At 34.1% G+C, this 21,264-nt stretch overlaps 1 protein-coding gene across 7 annotated transcripts in view; it reads right to left on the bottom strand.

Annotated features, from left to right (window-relative positions):
* Positions 1 to 21,264, bottom strand: part of LOC113519878 (papilin) — a 134,748-nt gene that overhangs the window by 35,273 nt on the left and 78,211 nt on the right. For 5 of the 7 annotated variants that reach the window (XM_052900391.1, XM_052900390.1, XM_052900386.1 and 2 more), the window contains exons 3-15: positions 11,026 to 11,204; positions 9,771 to 9,914; positions 9,031 to 9,181; positions 7,802 to 7,925; positions 7,218 to 7,298; positions 6,076 to 6,248; positions 4,721 to 4,853; positions 4,080 to 4,302; positions 3,857 to 3,989; positions 3,557 to 3,739; positions 2,818 to 2,994; positions 1,066 to 1,251; positions 348 to 483 (exon numbers count right to left, since the gene is read on the bottom strand). In XM_052900391.1, the coding sequence (XP_052756351.1) occupies positions 348 to 483; positions 1,066 to 1,251; positions 2,818 to 2,994; positions 3,557 to 3,739; positions 3,857 to 3,989; positions 4,080 to 4,302; positions 4,721 to 4,853; positions 6,076 to 6,248; positions 7,218 to 7,298; positions 7,802 to 7,925; positions 9,031 to 9,181; positions 9,771 to 9,914; positions 11,026 to 11,204 (2,023 nt within the window). The remainder of the gene's footprint in view (positions 1 to 347; positions 484 to 1,065; positions 1,252 to 2,817; positions 2,995 to 3,556; positions 3,740 to 3,856; positions 3,990 to 4,079; positions 4,303 to 4,720; positions 4,854 to 6,075; positions 6,249 to 7,217; positions 7,299 to 7,801; positions 7,926 to 9,030; positions 9,182 to 9,770; positions 9,915 to 11,025; positions 11,205 to 21,264) is intronic. The other 2 variants (XM_052900392.1, XM_052900387.1) reach the window with 1 other exon arrangement.

The following is a 21,264-nucleotide window of genomic DNA, read 5'->3' as shown; positions in this document are numbered from 1 at the left end:
TAGTAGTCAATGTAATAAATCTATATTTTTACTTAACACCATATCGTATCTACATATGGGACGTATTTGCTTCAAGTTGTAGTCTTAGGGATAATTAGATTCGTATGTGTATCGATCTTGGATAGACACTTAGTATAAATTACGAAATTGCCTCAAGCACATCCCGGTATTTTATTAGTTACATTTTAAAATGCATACCTTGTTACCGTTGTTGTTGTTATTATTTGTAAGATTCTTGCAAATGCTTCTAACCGTAACAAAATTGTATTAAGTCTTTTCATATTGGGATAGACAATTCGGTCAAGTCAAGCTTAGACTCGATGGTCCAATATGGATATCAACCGTACCTTTGTCACATGGCCCGGTGTTGCAGGACTGGGTAGCATCGATGATAGTGTTCAGGTCGCATTCGTTGACTTCCTTGTCCTCCCGGATGCACAGGACGCGCCGGTATTGTTCGCCGCCGCCACACACTTTAGTACACTGCACAATGTACAATCATTATTATATAAATATACCATGTCAGGTTGCCCGTTCACGCTAATGTTTGAAACAGCTCAACCAACTTTAATTATTTAAAATTTTCTAAATATTTTTTGTTCGTTCCAATTTGAGAAATAGTTTTTATCTCGAAGCAGTATAAAGAATATGATTTTAGTAATAGAATTAAATTATCATGTAATTTACTTTTATTAGAGCAAATACTTTGGATAACTTGAGAAATAATATAAAATAGTAGCATTATAGTTGAACTAGCTGTATCCTGCGGTTTCGCCTGCGTGAGCCAGTATACGTATCATATTAGTAGTACGAATTATATTTTACTTAACTGTTATTTTCAAATCATATATATTAAAATAGGTTCATTTAAATATATTAAGCAATTTTTGCGTGAAAGAGTAATAAATATCGTCATAAATTATTACAGTAGGTTTTGTTAGATCTATGTAGTACATATATGTTATGTGTTCGTACTTATATCTAATGTAAAAGGCAGTTCTTTACGAGTTCTACAGTTGATAAATGTAATATATTCCAGAAGGCACTTATGATGACATCACTAACCTCAGACCAAGGGCCGGCGTACCACTTAGCTGGACATTTATCTTTGGGTATTTCGCATGTTTTCGTGTCGTTGTATTTGGTCTGATTCGCGCATCGGCTGTCGTTCACTTTCAGCACAGAGGAGCCGTCGAACAGGCCGCAAAATACACGCCGCGACTGGACACCTTTGCCGCAGTCTGCTGAGCACTGTTGACAAATATTAGCACCGTATTGTTTATACATTTCTTTTTAAGGGTAATTCGTCCCAGTAAATATCTCAGTCATATAGAGTAACGAATTTTTTTAATCAATACCAATACCAACATAAAATGTTACGTGATTTCTAAAAAAAATTACTCCCACGTTGGTTTTGAAGAAATATGCTAAATATTTATATATACAATCATTTTATACGTTACTGTCTCTCTTTTATAACTAACAACATAAAAAAAACTAAAAATAAAAATTTTAAATCATTATTATTACCATGATAGCAATCCATTACCTTTTCGCTGTTGAGTAAGGTAAGAGTTTCTTTTTACAAGAAAATATCCACTAAGCTCGGAGTGTAGATGAGAGCGTTCATCTTTTTCCAACGCGTGGGGTACCTGCCACTGCACCTTGCAGGCAGACGGCCGCTGTAGGGGCGGAAAGCGCGAGGCGGGGGACCAGCTCGCTTACCTCGCTCCACTGCGTGGCGTACCACTGCACCTTGCAGGCAGACGGCCGCTGTAGGGGCGGAAAGCGCGGGGCGGGGGACCAGCTCGCTTACCTCGCTCCACTGCGTGGCGTACCACTGCACCTTGCAGGCAGACGGCCGCTGTAGGGGCGGAAAGCGCGGGGCGGGGGACCAGCTCGCTTACCTCGCTCCACTGCGTGGCGTACCACTGCACCTTGCAGGCAGACGGCCGCTGTAGGGGCGGAAAGCGCGGGGCGGGGGACCAGCTCGCTTACCTCGCTCCACTGCGTGGCGTACCACTGCACCTTGCAGGCAGACGGCCGCTGTAGGGGCGGAAAGCGCGGGGCGGGGGACCAGCTCGCTTACCTCGCTCCACTGCGTGGCGTACCACTGCACCTTGCAGGCAGACGGCCGCTGTAGGGGCGGAAAGCGCGGGGCGGGGGACCAGCTCGCTTACCTCGCTCCACTGCGTGGCGTACCACTGCACCTTGCAGGCAGACGGCCGCTGTAGGGGCGGAAAGCGCGGGGCGGGGGACCAGCTCGCTTACCTCGCTCCACTGCGTGGCGTACCACTGCACCTTGCAGGCAGACGGCCGCTGTAGGGGCGGAAAGCGCGGGGCGGGGGACCAGCTCGCTTACCTCGCTCCACTGCGTGGCGTACCACTGCACCTTGCAGGCAGACGGCCGCTGTAGGGGCGGAAAGCGCGGGGCGGGGGACCAGCTCGCTTACCTCGCTCCACTGCGTGGCGTACCACTGCACCTTGCAGGCAGACGGCCGCTGTAGGGGCGGAAAGCGCGGGGCGGGGGACCAGCTCGCTTACCTCGCTCCACTGCGTGGCGTACCACTGCACCTTGCAGGCAGACGGCCGCTGTAGGGGCGGAAAGCGCGGGGCGGGGGACCAGCTCGCTTACCTCGCTCCACTGCGTGGCGTACCACTGCACCTTGCAGGCAGACGGCCGCTGTAGGGGCGGAAAGCGCGGGGCGGGGGACCAGCTCGCTTACCTCGCTCCACTGCGTGGCGTACCACTGCACCTTGCAGGCAGACGGCCGCTGTAGGGGCGGAAAGCGCAGGGCGGGGGACCAGCTCGCTTACCTTGCTCCACTGCGTGGCGTACCACTGCACCTCGCAGGCAGGCAGTGTGGAGCGATCGCAAGGTTCTTGTAGTACGGGCGCCGGGTGGTAGGCGCACTGGCGCGGGTCCACCACCTCGCGGGACTTGGTCGCGCACTCCGCCGCACGTGTGCGCACCGTCGATATGCACGTGTCGCACTGTGGGGCATGCATTAGAATATACTAAGCTATAAACGGGAATTAATCAAGGTAGAGAAGAATAAATAATAACAAATATTAATTTATCTGACAAGATTTTGTTACACTGACAAATGATGGTTACGATTTGGTATAATTTACGCATTGTTAGCGTCATAATAAAGTTACTCTTGATAAAATACTATTAAGTACTTATAATGAGAAATAAGAAATATAAATGTAATTTGTAATTTGGTAATTTATGTATTTTAACTTCAAAGTCAGATTGGCAGATATGAAGAATTGAACAAACCATGCTAATGTAAACAAAGTAGTCGAAATCAGTGGAATCTATATGGTTATATCGAAATTTATACAAGTTTTGTACAATTATTTAATTAACGTTTAATGTAATAATCAATATAAATGTATTATTTATATAAACAACACATAATCTCAAACATTTCTCACTCTCATATTACTGTTAATTGAAACTATAACAATATCATTATTTTCTTAGACTGTGGTTTATCAACATTTATTGTTTCGAAAATAGAATTATTACATGGAAGTATCATCTCACCCCAGTCCAATCGGAGACGACCCAATCAACACCTTCGCAAGGATGCAAAGAGCACGGTTGCTCAGCATCAGGCTTTTTATCCTCGCATTTACTATCCTCCAGTACTTCCACACGGCCAGTGTCAGTCTTCTGATAACAGACCACTTGGCGTGTCTGCTTGCCTTCTCCGCATAGTTTGTCGCACTGTAACAATGTAACAATATTATTGGAATGCAAAGACTAACATTGAAATCTCTTTTCGCAATATTCGCAAATCAAGAATTAAGCAAAAGATTAATAAGAGAAGTAATGTTTACTTACTGGTTTCCATGGTCCAGTGAACCATTTTGGACAAGAGGCATTCTTGTTGCACTCTTGGAACAGTTCCGGTTTAGGGCCTAGTATATCGAAGCATTCCTTGTCAGCTACTATCGAGGGAAACCTGAAATTCACTCTAAAACATAGCTTTTTGTTTATTTGTTTAATGGTGTAATGAACGTGTATGTATGGTAGGTCGTAATTTGTGAGGTGTGTGCGTTCTTACCCGTTCGTAATAATCTTTTGGCATTGAACCTGTCGTGATCGACTGCCACCTTCTCCGCAGGCTTTGGAGCAGGGGCTCCAGGGACCCTCGATCCATTGTGCCGGGCAGGCATCCGTATTGCACGTTTGGTTACTAGGTGGCTTTAACGCTTCCTCACATAATCCATCGTCTACTATATCCAATTCTTCTCGAGATCGGCAAGTTACATTTCTGGTCTGGAAACCTGTTGTAAGAATGTTTTTATTGCATTGATAGAACAATTTTATAATCTAATAAAAAATAAAGTCATAAGTGCAATAAAGTTTGTACATAAAAATTAATCTTCGCGTTATGTCGCTATCAGGGCAAGCAGAAATAATCACATGCCAGAGAGTTTTTCATATCCAAATTTCTGGCTATCTAAAGTCTGTGGAATCTAAAGTGGTTTACACTTTCATAACGTTTACCTCAAGTACTACTGAAATAAATAAGTAGCTGCAAATGTTCTAAATGATTTTTTTTTTTGTGATGCATGAAATGGCAATCAAGCTACTGGCCATCTGATGTATCGTCACTTATAGAAATTTAAACAGCACCATGGACAGTACATAATATCCATGGTATCTCTCATGCTTTGTCATGCTGGATGATTATGGGCATACCTCCTCCACAAGTGGCAGTGCAAGGCGTGAAGTTATCGAACACCCAGTGGTACTGCTGGTCAGCTAAGGGCAGCAGCTCCGGTGCTATGCTGTATTCGTATTTGATGCCGACATTCTCGTCTTGGAGTAAGAGCTAAAAAATATTGGCCAAGTAAGAGAAATATATTTAGATAATAAAACAAAACAGAAAAAAAAAACAAAATGTTAGCTGTTGTCTATGTAATTGTTAATGATATCGTAACTACCAAAGAAGTAAATAGATTTTACTACAGCATTTTCATTTCAAATATGAATGATGATGATGAATTAATTGAGATGTTCCTATTAATATTTGGTGAAAATCAGAAGATTATCGGTGACAACTGTTATAATATCAAGTTTTGTCTTAAATCTTTTCTCTACATATTGAGATTCCATGAAGGTAATGAAAATTACATCATCAGAGTTGGGGGTGTATTTTCCATTAGTTTATTGATTGTTAAAATTATGTTAATTGGGTTACTGATGTACATATCTTTGTAAATTACAATAAAAATAGTGATAATAAATAACAAAAGGTGATATGTATGAATGAATAAATGAATGAGTATACTTTATTTGCATTATACAATATAGGAAATAAGCAAGACAATTTACAAACACAACGATACAATTGTATAAGTACAGTAAGGCGGTCTTATTGCTGAGAGCAATCTTTTCAAGACAATCTTAAGGTAATAGACTAATTATTGTACAAGTAAGTATGATAGTACTATATGTATATGATGTAGTTTAAGTAAAGATTTTAGAATACTGGGAATGAACGAAGAATTTAAGTAGAAAATACGAAGGTAGGACATTTATGAAAGATTGCGCAGTATTTAGAGAGTAAAGTTAGCTGATCCAATTCGTAATACTGCGAGAGCGAACTGGGATTTCAACGTTGATATTTATATCGATACTTTAATTCAGCTGATAAAACATATTGTGAATAACTATAATGTAATAACAATCAATCATAATCGGACAGAGTACGTATTAATTGAAAGAGAAGTAAAGAGACTTCATTACGGGCGTGCATCATAAGACGAGTTATATATAATGGATCATCGTAATATTTAATCATGTTTAAAATGAAAATGCTATATTTAAATCTATTCAATTGTTCGGGAGTTACGATGTCATTAACAAATACATAGACTACAGCTAACAATTTGTTTTTTGTTTTGTTTTGTTTTATTATCTAATATAATGGAGTATTATAAAATAGAGATGGATCAAGAGATGTTTGTAATTTTTAAGCCGTTATCAATCAGTTCTTTCTGTCTACTTACTGAAAGATGTGGCGTAAGGATAGATAGGTATAAATAATTTACCGATAAAATGAGTGGTTCGTTGATGGGTCCCAAGCAGCGCAGTTTGTCTGGTGCTGCGAAGCCGCGTTGGTTGCGTTCGTAGTGCCAGTGAGCACCAGCGATTATTATGCTCCTAGGGAAGTCGATGTGGTAGTCTCCGTTCAGATAGTATGTGCCGCTCTTTGCTCGTATCGCTGAAATAATATCGTTAAAGTTGAATTTCAGAAACTACTTTATTATTACTATAAATATAGCCTGTGACAGTATATTTAATTTGTGCAGAATAAAGTTAGGATTGTGTTGCAGAACATAGCCGTGTTATATAAACATTCCAGGTAATGGTTGTTTTTTTGCATAATTAACTCCAATTAAAGTTGGTACCTGCTCAAGCGTTTGTGTTGTTCTTTTGTGTTAAATGAATAGTAAATTTTGGGGAGCAATACTTTAAAAATAAAGAATTACTTAAAATATTAAGGTGTGTGTAGGTATGAAGGTTTTGCAATTGAAGAATTGTGACGATCTAAACAGAAATTATGAGATTTTGAAGATAAGTTTTAAAAATGAAGACTTAACCCCTTATTTATAAACCTATTTTACTTATTGAACTGTTGCTCTTTCTTTTGTGCTGAATTCCTAATTTGAATGAAAGTAACAAAACAGTGTAATAGTTTATAGGACGTTTTATAAATAAGGGCGTTATTTTATATTATATCTACTAGCATTTTGCTCACTATTTCGTACATGTGGTTTTTACTAGTAGGAAAATCAATGAAAGAAACTACTTCTACAGTTACGTATTAAGATAAACTCATACCGCTATTTAATTGAGGAATATAACTGTAAAAACCGCATCCAAATTTGTGTAATAGTTTTTGCGTGATGCTGGAATAAACATACATACAGACATACAGATAAAATTGCTAAAAATCTTGTCTTTTAGCTTCTATTGCACTTATTTTCTTTTTCTTGATATGAAAGAAGAATATAATTCTTCTTTCATATCAATATTTCCTAAATATCTCCTATGTACAGACATCGTCCTATTTCAATTTTGTGGTATTAGTAAGATAAGGTGTTTACACAAGGAAACAAAACATATTTTAAAATAAATTATCTTTTAATAGTGTATTATCTTTTTATGTGTTATAAATGCACCTACTTACCAAGATAATTCGTCGAATCTCGAACTTCTTCTATCACAATACTCGTAGCGTTTTGTGGTATGAGTAGCATGTCATTGTAGCCTGGAAATATTAGAGTTCATGTGAAATTATTGATAGATTGAAAAGAATTGATTCCAATGGGATTCTAACTAGTATGTCTCTACTAATCCGGACTGGATATGTTCTTAGTTGCATAACGTGCACCTTGTATACAGTCAGTTGTTCAATTGTTACACTTCGGTAAGTTTCGGTATAAACCTCCTTTAATAGGGATGAGACGGCTTGAGTCGATGGGATTCGAACCCACATCACTCTGCTGTCTAGGCTCTCAATATATGTATACACTCAATATATGTATTCAATTGTTAAAATTTTGTTAAAATCGACTCAGTAGTTTAGTTTTAAAATCAAAATAACTGGTTTTGTCATAACTGAAGAAGTTTTTTTTTGTATGGAACATAATCTTAAATATATAGAAAAATTAACAATTTATTCCGTCCTTGTTACACTTCGGTAAGTTTTGATATGAACAGGGTTTCATTCAATCTTGAATGGGTTCAATCAGAGTAAGAAACAGTACGAACCTTTTCTAAGATCTTGTGCGTCCAGTAATCCACTAATAGTTCGGCAGTTCGCCCCGTTCCCTCGACACACGAGACACTTGTCTTCTTGAGCCGAGGAACCCAGCATCCTGTCGCAACCTACGGGCTGTAAGTGTTAACAATCACATTAAGACTCTAAAAAGGTTTGTTTACTCTATTTTACGAGTATATTTTCCTTTTTTTTTTATAATGTAATTAAATTACGGTCAACAACAAAAGACGATGGAGACGTTTCAAAACCGATGTTTTACGATGTTTATTCAATGATCATCATTAAGCTAAACTCGTTGAGTTGACTTACATATGCAACGTGTTCAGAGGTTTTAGAAATCTATATGTGTTGTGTTGTACTGCATTTATAAAATTTCAGCCTTTTACAGTTTTTTTTTTTTAGAAAATATGATTATTATCTTAACCAATATTATAAAGAGGAAAGAGTTAGTGTTTATTTGTTTGTAATGAATAAACTCAAAACATAAACGGATTTTATAAATTCTTTAATCTATAAAAAGTTACATTTATCAGCGAGTATTATTATTGATAGATAGGGTTTTTCAGGCACTAAAACCTGTGACTCTGCTACCTTTCTATATTCTTTTATGCTCGCTCTTTTTTAAAATTCGCTGCTAATTCTTATCAATGATAGGAATTTTAAGATGTTTTTTGTAGCGACGTTTTTATCTTCTCAGGATATAGTGTGTTTACCAAAGGAGATATATCGTGTATGTATGAGTGGGCTACAGCCACACATTCAGTGCTGCGGCGTTTCTTCCTCATTGTGACAAAATCTGCAAATACTCTTTGGGCATAAGCCTAGTTGGGCCATATGCTCGTTTAGTTTGCAGTATCCAGTAAAGGCCCTTGTTAATACACACATATTGTTTTTCCTCAAAAGAATTAATTTCTTAGAGTAATTTTATGAAACCCCCTTGATCAGGACTGTTGAGTGATTTAATCCTTAATAATCTAGTAATTTAGGCTATATAGGTATTATTATTAATTTATCTAAAGTATTAAAGCTAATATGACTATAATATACTAATAAATTCTATTTTATCTACCAGTGTGAAGCCGGTGTGGATCATTAGTAGTGAAATATTGTTAGAAGTAATTTAATTGAGAACCGACCGACCGTCATGATTGCCTAAAATATAATAAATGTGAGTACCTAAAATAGTTTAATAAGGCCTAAAATATAAAAAAGTGAATACCTGGCATGTGCCGTTGACGCAAACATTCAATGACTCGTCATTGCAGAGCGTGCCGTCAGTGACTTTCGCCTTTTGCCTGTAGTAGAATCTCTCGCCACGCGGCATGCAATTCAGTTCGCAAGGATTCGGCCCGTTCAGATATGGTACCCATCTACAAATACATAAAAGTTCTTATGTTTCTGAATGAACATTTATCTGAAATTTAATGAAGAGAATTAATCGTAATGGTTTTTAAGATAATTATCAATTTGTGGCCCCGTTTGTCTCCAAAATGAATTGGCATGACAATATATTGTCAATAATATCGATATTAAGCTACAAAAAATATATAATTATTAATTATGAAACTTATTACAGACTTTTAAAAACGTACTTCTGTTTACTTAAAATTTAGTGTATTTTTTTTTATAAATTACATTTATTCATAACTTCGGGATTGCCCGTTTGGTTTCGGACTCGATAGAAGTCCTTATTCATAAGATTCCGAAAGTAGTCGGGCAATCCCGTAATATAAATCAATAACATGATTCGTGTATTATAGTTATTGTCTAACATAACACAGTTTTTTATATTATTAATAATATTTTATTTACTCTTTATTGCATCAGATAAAAAATTAAATAAAAAACGTATCTTATAAACTATATAAGACGGTATAATAGTTGAAGCAATTTCTTTCAGATAACCTTTACGTAGACGAAAAAAAAAGTATTTGTATGTTATAAAGTATATCCACTTACTTATACTTAATGCCCTTAAACGAGATATTGTCGTATTCCGAACACTGTTCGGATCGAAAATCTTTGGAGTCCGGCGGGCAGTCTTGCGTTTGACACGAGAAGTACTTGGTGTCCCCGCCCGTGCAAAGAGGCTGTCCATCTGGTCTGCGAACAAGAATTTTATATTGTAAGCAATCGATGTAATAAGTGGCGTCTAACGTAGGATTACTGCGTTACTAGTAGATATAAACTTTAATATATTTTGGGGTTTCACCGTTTAGTGTCAGCTTAATTTGTCGAATAATAAATATTTTTTTGTTTTCTTTTTCCAAATTTTTTTTCATAATATATGGGGAAATTGAGCATCTCCACCACCACCGCCACTCATCTAGACAGTCGGGATGAAACTTTAGTTTGAAGCGGGTTGTACGATGTTGAAATTCAACAGCAGCTATCAATCCGAACACTACCTCAGAATATTCCCCTTGATACTTTTGATAAACATGCATAGAAATGCAACGTCTCCACGAAGTTTCAGTGGCATTCTATTAAAATGAGCGAAACGATTCACAAGAGACGGGAATCACGTACTAATAGCGGCTAACGTGGGCTACGGTTGTCCTTTATTCTATTATATGCTTCTTATATCATAATCTTCATCATAGAAAAATTATACATATTTTTAAAACTTAACTTATTTTACACCATAACTGCAGTGGGACGGTGAATACAATTCCAATAAGTTCTTTCTATTAAAAGTATGCCATATTGTTACATAATTTAATACAAATATATATAAGAATAGAAAGATATGAACACTAAAAACAAAGCTATGAAGAGCTTGAAAATTTTTACGAAAAGTTCCCATAAATAGCGGTGAACATTATCGATTCCTTTCTGTCGCTATTATTCATGTGTTGCAAAGATAACTAATTAAATTATCATTACTTATCTAATTTTCTTTTCCAAACAAAAGAAAGATACGTTATAAAATAACATTACGTTTGTAGCCGTGTGGTCCCGGCCCACCCCTTTCTTTCCCATAGGTGTTCTAAGAGGCGACTAAGAGAATTTAATGGTTGAAAGATGAGCAGCAGCGTCCCACTTAAAACACTACTAAAGCCTAACTGCGGTTGTCAACCCGTCTGCCAAGCGTGACACTACTGGCAAAATTCCCCAATAAGGAAGGCCTATGTTCAACAACGGACAGTAAATGGCTGATTACGTTGTTTCATTTATTCTATTGTAATTAAATTGAAACATTACGTCTACGTACCCAACCTCAAGACATATCCTCTTTTGACTGGCGACACCGCCGCCACACGTTCTGGAGCAAGGAGTGACCTCGCCCCACTCGCCCCACGCACCCGTGCCCTCGCCTCCGGGGAGGACATACGAAGCTGATAGAAATAAACCGGCACCTTGCCGTCTATGTCTACTTCTGTGACCATTTATCTGGAGCAAATGAAAAAAATACTCATAATTATACACGATTTTCAAAGATGAAATGTCATATTGCACTGTTGTTTTTTTTATTATTTTTTTTTCAGAATTGACTGAGATCTTGTATCATAGTTATTTTTTTTATATTTTATTTATTTATGGCAACAAACAGTCACTTATAAATGTTAACATAATATACATCACAGTTTCACAACAATGGTCCTTATAGTGGAATTAACAGTATTTAAAACATAGAGTTATTATTAATGAAGTCCCATGGAGATACGCAAGAAATGTAATAACAAATCCAAAGCATATATATGTATATATAAAGTATTATTACGCACAAAACTTTTAGTCATCCATTGACGATGATCTTTGAGGAAAATATTTTTAGATATCTACGTCATGTTACTTAAAAATTCTTTTATATTTCCATGTAGTACCTGTACTCCAAATTTCATGGTGTTTGGTTAAGCTGTTAAGGTATATAGGTAACAAACAAACAAACCCATTTTTACATTTATAATAAGAATTTATAGTATTTATAATAACAATTTAACATTTTTTATTTTTTTATAAACTTTATTGTTTTTAAAAATTTACAGATACCGGTATGAATAGAAAAAAGATATATAGCTCGATGTAAATGCTCATCATTTACATTAATCTATATTTATTTTGATATCCTGCTGTTAAATTATGAGTAAACTAACAATACAGCAAGTCTAGGAGAATCCATCAACCTCACCACATTTTCTATAAACCTTCCTTCTGGCTCAGTAGAGCAAGAACATAAATGTTAGATGAAATTTTATTCTACATTTATTTTTTCATCTTTAATAATATGTTTAATGGTCTTTCGAGCATGCATATTATGATATCCATTAAATGAAAATGTTTAAGAATAAATTTTTTATATTTTGGCGAAAATATTATTGCAATGTCGGCTCTTAAGAAGGCACCCATCAAATGTTTTACGAGTGTATTATAGAGTTATTTATTGTTTTATTGGCATCGTAAAGGTCTACAGACAGCCGTGTATTGATAAATGACAATTCTCCAGTCCGCAGTCGTGTATAATGCATATTCGATTTGAATGCACTTGGTCCCCGCGTCGCATACAAAGTTACGATGTTTTTCATATCTAGTGAAGTGGCTTCGAATGTGCTATTGAACATAGGGTAGTCACAGTATAAGTAAATTTTCGAAATCTAGATTTCCTGTCATCTGTAAGTAATTTAAGCGATTTAATATTATTTATGTTGTCCAGTATCAATGTTGTGCTCTCGTTGTAACTGTCATACCTATTATTTTTATATTTTTTAATTAACTATTATTTTTTTGTCTCCATCAATTCACAATTTCAATAAAACATTCAAAAAACTCTGTATCTTATAATTTAAGATTTTACTGTACAATAAAGTGTTACAAATAAGCTGGCTTTTTGCCCACTACTTCACACTTATGAGATTCAGAAGTAGGAAAACCGATTAAATATATCACTTCTAGATATTGTAGATCAAGATAAAACGTATACCAGATTTTAGGTTAGATCTTCAGAAGCGCCACTGTGAAAACTGCATCCAATTTGTAATATAGTAATTTTTGTGTGACACCGAAACAAAGACACAGTACAGAGTAGACAAAATTTGTAAAAAATATTGTTTTGCCATCTATTAAGAAATCACGTACCTATTTTTCTTAAATTTCTCCCATGTCAAGACATTGTCTAGTTAGATTTTTATTGTATTAGTAAAATGCTTATTTAGTTCCATAGCATTAATTGTAAACTAGGTTTATTTCGAAACTAGTCGCATTATTTCTAAACATCTAAGTATTATAGATATGCGACGAAGTTTATTCATTTATTCATTTATTTATTGCCATTACATGTTGTAACAAAATTGGTCTTAATTTACTAAAAGTATAGAATCAAACATGAACCCTGAAAGGGCACAGCAACCACATTAATAAATCTTATATAAACTACATAATTAAATTTTTACATTATATATATGTATCGTCGATTAGTATAAAAAATAAAAAAAAATAAAATAAAAAATCATCATTAAATTAAAACAAACAGGCACAAACACAACTAACTTTTTTCCTTGAAAAATTCCTGTAGCGCATAATAACTCTTTGCGATTAAATATTTTTTTAGAGCTATTTTAAACTTTTTAGAATCATCCTCACCTTTTAAGTTAATTGGTATTTTATTGTAAATTTTTATTGACATTGCGTAAGGGCCAGAATGGAATAACTGTAGCTTCGAGAATGGTCTTGCTAATCTACATTGCGGTCGCAATGCCTGAGGGCGGGTATATTGTGGAAATAGGTGCATATTACATTTAACAAAATGACACGCTTCTAATATGTACATTGACGGTAAAGTTAAAATTTTATATTTAATAAAGTATGGTTTGCAAGTTTCCCTGTTATCTATGTTAGCAATTATTCTGAGACATCGTTTTTGCAATTTAAAAAGATCAATCACGTTTGTACTATTACCCCACATCAATATGCCGTACTGGAGCAAAGAGTGGGCATATGCATAATAGGCGCACATGGCTGTCTTGGTATCAGAAGATATCTTTAGTTGGTGTAGTGCATAAGTGAATCTAGACAGCTTGGTAGCCACACTCTGCACATGCGCTTTCCAATTAATATTCGAATCTACATTTACACCTAATAGTGAATATTTCTCTACGCAATCTATTTTAATATTATTGAAAGAGTAGTTAATTTGCAGCGGGTTCTTTTGGAATGGACTGAAAACCATTAATTTAGTTTTATTAAAATTTACTTTTAAATTATGTGAGTGTAACCAGCTCACTATTTTTAACATACTACCATCCAGTGTACTTTGTAGGTTTAGGTTATTTTTACAGGAGACAACAACAGAAACGTCATCTGCAAACAATGTGCAGGGGCTGTCCATCACTTCAGGCAAATCATTTATGAATATTAAAAATAATATACATCCGAGGACGCTTCCTTGAGGTATTGAATTTATTAATTTTGAATGTTGAGATCTTACTGTTTTTATTTTTCCAGTTTGATTATTTACATGGTCTATTTGTACATATTGGGATCGATTTGTGAGATAAGAGGTAAACCATTTATAAGCGGGACCTCTTACTCCTATGTTGTATAATTTTTTCAATAACGTTTTGTATTGGACGCAGTCATAAGCCTTACTCATATCGAGCAAAATGCCTACGGCATATTCTTTGTTGTTTATGATATTAATTATTTCGTTAATATACTTGAAGACTGCTAATGAAGTTGACCGATTTTTCCTAAAACCATACTGATGCTCGCTGAAGATATTGTATTTTTCGCAAAATGAATATAGACGGTCACACATTGCAGTTTCAAATATTTTTGAAAACTTTGGTAACAAAGAAATGGGACGATAATTATTTATATCTAATTTTTCACCTTTTTTATAAATTGGTTTGATTAGGGAGATTTTCAGAGGGTCTGGGACTATACCTTCTGTAAATGACTGGTTAATAAGTAAGGTTAAAATAGGCGTCAATTCTTCAGCACATTTTTTAATTAAGACAGGTGGAAACTCATCGTAGCCATAGCTACGCTTATTTTTTAGTTTTTTTATAATAGTTTGAATTTCTTTTAAGTCCACCGGTTTGAGATACATAGAGTTTTCGATGGTGCTACTCATACATTTATTTAATTGTAATGGCTGACTTTGGTTTACATTATCATTTCCAATAGAAGCAAAAAACTGATTAAATGAGTTTGCTATTTTTGTGGGATTGTCTGTGATATTATTTTCAATTTTTAATTTTATATTTTTTTTAATATTTCGAATACTTTTATTTGTATTTTCCTTAACTATAGACCACATTGTTTTAATTTTATTTTCAGATTTCTTTATTCTTTGAATATTTTGAAACTTTTTTGATAATTTAACTGATTTTTGCAAAATTTTTTCATATTGTTTGTAATTTTGATTTAAAATAGGACTATCAATTTTACAAATAAATTTTTTTAACAAACGTTTATTTTTACATGATGTTTTTATTCCTTTCGTTAACCAAGATTTATTTTTCTTATTTTTAATTGCTATTGTAATTTTAGGTATACATTTATTTAATATTTCCTGTAATGTTTCTATAAATATACTATAATTTTGATGTATATTTTTATTTATATCGATTATTTTGTTCCATTTAACATTACTTAGTTCAAATTTAAATTTTTGTATATTTTTTTCATTGAATATCCTTTTATCTAAGTACCAACATTTTTTTATTTTATTTTTATCTGTCGGTATAGTCATTAATATACCTTTATGATCTGAGAAACCATATTCATGAATTTTTAACTGGAAATTACTTTTATGGAAATTTGCAAAAATGAGGTCTATACATGTAGAACTTTTGTTCGTCATTCTGGTAGGCTCATTCACATATTGATGGAAGTCCGAACACCTCATAAGATCTAATAGATAATTAGATGAAGATGATTCTAAAATATTTATATTGAAATCTCCTCCTATAACTACATTCCTTTTATTATATTTTATTTGTAACAACTGTAAGAGATCTTCCAGTGATTTATAGAATATCTCTGGCATTCTGTTTTTATTTGGCCAATATAAATTAATTAATATTAAGTTCATTTTAGGTATCTCTATTCCACTTAACTCAATAATTGACTCAATAGACAAATCCACAACATCCTTAAGCTCCTTACACTCTATATCTTCTTTCAGTAAGATACATACTCCTCCTCCTTCTTGGTTACTCCGACAGTATGCTGAAACCAACTTAAAACCATCCATATGTAGTAAGTCCAATTTTCTTTCCGTGATCCAAGTTTCTGATAGGCAGAGAGCTTGTAAATTTCCATCTTCCTCGATTGCGGCTTCCAGTAAATGTTTTTTATTTTTTATGCTTCTTATATTTTGGTATAATATATTGAATTTATTTTCGAAATGTTTTTTGCATAGAAGATGTTTCAGGATTACTTGCAGATAAGGAGAGTCTGGCGGTTGCTTCATTGTTTAATTTCTGATTATTTTTTTGTTTTAGGTCAATTGAACTAGTATTAAGTGTATTAAGTGTATTATATTCTCTACCATCGATTATTAGCTTATTATTTATAATCTTTGCTCGATGACCATTACGTCGAGCATCAATAAGGATTTCTATATATTTTTTCCTATTTTGTAGCATCTCGTCATCTAAAAATTCAGATATAGACAGACCAGTGTGCTTGAAAAGACGTCTATTTTGAAGTATATGTTTGGTTATATTTTTACTTAACAATTCGATTACTACTGGTCTTGCATGGTTTTTTCTTCCGATTCTCTTTATGTCTTCAATATAGGTAGTTACATTTATATTCAATATTTCGTGAAATATATATACAATTCGGTCAAATAATTCATTATAGTTTTCTTTCCCATTCTTGTTCACTAAGACCATAAAGGACTACTTTCTTTTTTATATCGGTTATATTACTTTTAGATTGCGAGAAATTTAAATTACACTTTGCAATTTGTTCCTGTATTTCTTGTAGTTGTTTACAAAGTTTTGTATTTTCTGCTTCCAGTTTAATTATCGTTTTGTTCATTTTATTAATATCTTTTTTGAGGCTATCCTGTTCGCTTGATAAAAGACTTGTAGTTTTTGTTAACTCTAATTTCAATTTTGAGATTTCACAGGTAGTTACTGAGATTATTGTTGACCTTATATCACTCAATAAAGATTGTTTTATTTTTTCTAACTTCGTATCCAGAAGTACACTCAAGTCTGTCGAATTCACTGTAAGATTGGTAGATTCGGCTGGATTTTTCGTATGGTATGATGCTAAGTTACTTTGTTTTTGAATATTTTCAGCTTCCAGTGTATCTCCTAATATACTAAGATCCACATCCGAGCATGATGATACATTTATACCATTACATTTCTTCCTTGTTGTGACGAAATCCTCACCAAACTCAGAGGTTTCCTTCAAGGATACGTTGGAATGCAATGATCGAATAGGAGTATTTGTGTTGTCTGTTTTTGGCTTTTGACAACGGCATATTTGACAACTCCAAGATGCCTTGTGTTCCTTAGTCATTGTATTTAGGAATCTTTGAATAGAAACATTGGAACATTCGAGGTCATAATTCTTTTTGCATAAAATACATGTAAGATATTCTTTGGTTTTGATTTTTTGAAAACATCCTGCACATTGAAGCGCCATCTTATGGTTAATAGTTGGCACCGTTTCGATTATGTAAGTAATTGATTCAACTTACGTAATTTGATTGTTTAATTGCACTATATAATCTAGGTATCGCTGTAAAATAATACGTCTTCTTTTTTTTTTTAATGTGGGTAGTTTTAAAAGGTATAACTTATCGAATTACTTTTATCATCGAAGAACTTTATCTCGAAAAACACAACACAAATAACTTCACAACTTTTATGCACTGTAACCATCGATGAGTTAGTTCTGGTATTGTTTTGATTTTTCACTAAATATACACTATAAACTTCTGTTTACGTACGCTGTCACTGGCATTTATAAATTTCGTTAATTTTGCAAAATTCTTGTGTTATTAATCGCTGCTAACACTGTCACATGTAGTCTACACTTTTAACTTTTGTTTTTAGTCGTTTTTTTTTTATGGATTAATAGGAGAAAATATTTTTAATATATTTTAACATAGGACAGTATTGTTTACGTGAGAGCAGCGCCCTCTCTTAATTTAACGTTAAAAATTTGTTACCATATATTATAATGTATCCCATATATATGTATCTACTCTGACGCTGTATCTACGTGTATTTCAATTACTTTAAACATCATGTCGTAATATTGACGGTAACTTCTCACTCGTCGGTGTTCAGTTGTTGCTCAATGTAGTAGGATTAAGTTATTTAAATGCATATGAGAGATATCGGGAATATAAATATTATTAGGTACATTTATCTAAGATTCTGATGTACTTAAATAGTGTATACATTTAGATACAGGGATTTGTACTAACCATCGTTAATATAGATAGATTCTTATACTCTGTTTATTAATTATTTTAAATATGAAAATTTGTTTGATTGTTACTCAATTATGTTTAAACAGTGGAACGGATTTGAACGAAATTTGGTACAGATGTAGGTCCTATATCATATGTATATCCCATATTCTAACACATAAGATACTAATATATAGCTTTTTTCCCTATTTCATGCGTGTGAATTTCAGAGGCAGGAAAACTAACGTAATACGCTACTTTTAAATGACGTAGGTATTAAGATAAAACATTCATCACGTATTAAGTTAGACCATCAAGAACCACAAATATGATATTGAACTTGGTACAGTAATTGCTGCGTGATACTGTAACAAACAGACAGACAGACAAACAAACAAATAAATTTTAATAAATATTGTTTCGGCGTCTATTAAACATATTAAGATCGTTAGTAAAATTAAAGAGGGCATATAATTTATAACTAAAGAATAATATTGGTCCCAGATAATGTAATACTGTTTTGGTGAAGGGATCGTAAATTTTCTGTAGAGGAAATAGCGTTTACTCATAGTTCCTTATAATTTGTATGCTACATACATCCACATGTGGAAGCCCTACGTATGAAATAACGATCGTCACGGCGCGGCGGGCAATTCGAATAAATGTTATGATAATAAACAACTTGACAACAAATCGACGGCGAGAATGGCGGGTGCTCAGCCGCTGCACCACTCGACTCTCCCTCAAATAAAGACTGCTTTTGAACTGTGTCTCGACGGATTTCCACATCGAAATCTTATCTTAGAATATCTAAAATTGAACGTTGAAGCTTCATATAAAGATGACTTGGACAATTATGAGCAAATATATTGAAAATAAATGCTCCATCATGTTAAGGTAGGTAAATATTCTGTCATTTTGTTTATCTTGTTGCCAAGAGTCGCTTACAAATATGTAGGTAACTAATTATTAAGTAACTAGCTTTTACCGTTGGCTGTGTGGTCCCGGCATAGAATAGGCCACCCTTTCCTTTCCCGTGGGTATTGTAAAAGCCGACTAAGAGAGGGCGAGGGATGGGCAGCAGCCTCCCTCTTAAAACATCTCAAAAGCCTGACTGCGGTTACTAATCCGCTTGCCAAGCGTGGCAACTACTGGCAGAACCCCCCAAGGGGGAGGCTTATGTTTAGCAGTAAACAGTTAAAAGCTGATATGATGATGATTACAGCTTTTACCAGTTACCTTCTAGTACTGTCTTAAAAGGTTTAATTCAATTGTGAGGTCTAATACTAGACTCGCACATAGAATACACTTGTAATTCAGCACGATGGTTTCCAGGGAAGATCACGTGGAGGTTGACCTGACAGGATATATTGCTAGCAATGGGTTAGAGCTGGTATTTAACAGAAATTAATATATTGGTATATATACAACATTTTTGTTCTCGACAGTGGTAAGTAGATCATAGGCTCATTGCTCATAGATCCAGAAATAGTGTTTTTAAACTGCATGACTATATCGCGCCGTGTCCGCTGAGTGACATGATGTTAACGCACCCATCAATTTCGACGCCATCTTTGATTAGATTTATTACTCTTCTAAAGCTTTTCGGTTGCTTTCTGGTAGGGTTGCCATTACAAATTAATAATGTATGTATACTAGTTACAACTATGGTGTCGTTTGTTGTTTTTTTTAGGAGATTTAGCAATGATACCGTAACAATTTAATCATGTTTGCCTGACTGGCTTTCTGGATATATGTAATATCACAGTATCATAATTTTTACTTTGTAGGTTATTTTATCTTGTTTAATGAAGTTTTAATTAAATTTGTGATCTGTTCTGTTCATTGTTTTTTGGCCTTTTGGCCACTAGAAAAAAAAAGAACGCAAGAGAGTGTAGAAGGAGTAATAAAAAATTTTAATTACATGTTATTTTTTTAGAGTAAGTTAAATGAAGTCTTAATATAAATAAATAGCGAATTATAAATTTATCAATTGAAAATTTGTAGTATTTTTTGTTACTCGAGTCGTATACTATCTAATAGGAATTTAAATACTTTTCAATAATTGTTAAATTTACGGGCATTAACTTGATATTTATTACGAACGTAGACACGGTTCAACCCTGAGTCCACGCACTCGTACGTTATATATGCACTTAATGAAATGCTCTCGCTTCATATGGTTCCATGCTGTGTCTTAAAAGTGGTTCAATTCTAATATTCATCCATAATATAAGACGCACATGAAATTGTAAGTCATTGGAAATTCAAATAATGGGCATACATAAAGATAAGAAAAATCCTTACTAATATTAAAAATGTGGCATTGAGTTTGTTTATCATATAACTAATCTATATGAAATTTGGTATACACGTACTATATAGAATGGTGACAGATATAGACTAATTTTAATACCGTCCAGCGAAGCTACAGATAAAATATGAAAGCTAGTAAACAATAATTAAATATGTTAAAGACTAAAATGGAAAGGAATGGACTAGCGTGGAAATGCAGCAAGTATCCTAGGCATCCTACCAGCTGGCAGTGATCTCAAAGAAATATATATATATATATATATATATATATATATATATATATATATATATATATATATATATATATATATATATATTACTTATCTCTAATTATATATCTAAATTAACTATCTCTTCTATTTAGATATTTATAATTTATGGTAATTATGCAATTAGTTCTTAAAATAGAATTAAATTATTAAATGTTTAGACTAAAATTGTTAATGAAACATACTATATTAGTGGTTCAATAAGATTTCATAGAAACGTGAACAAATGCATTGACTTGACCAAAAAGCTATAAAAAATAAATTAATTGATCAGTTTTACCCATTAGTCTTTCTTCTTTTGAATGAATTCAATTAAAATTATTTCTAATGTCACATGAATTAATTTGTTCTATAATCATCAAGGAGTTTGTGGGAAAAAGTTAAAGTATTTATAGTTCTTATTTTCAGTTTTATTCATTATATCAGTAAAACTATCTTTATTAAAAGAAATCTGGATTGAAAGTAAAAAGGAAAGTGGGATTGC

This window comes from Galleria mellonella, unplaced genomic scaffold (genome assembly GCF_026898425.1).
Source record: "Galleria mellonella isolate WM207_F2 unplaced genomic scaffold, CSIRO_AGI_GalMel_v1 utg65, whole genome shotgun sequence".
NCBI classification, from domain to species: Eukaryota; Metazoa; Arthropoda; class Insecta; order Lepidoptera; family Pyralidae; genus Galleria; species Galleria mellonella.
The sequence above is the reverse complement of the archived record's forward strand: the minus strand, read 5'-3'. Positions and strand labels throughout refer to the sequence as shown.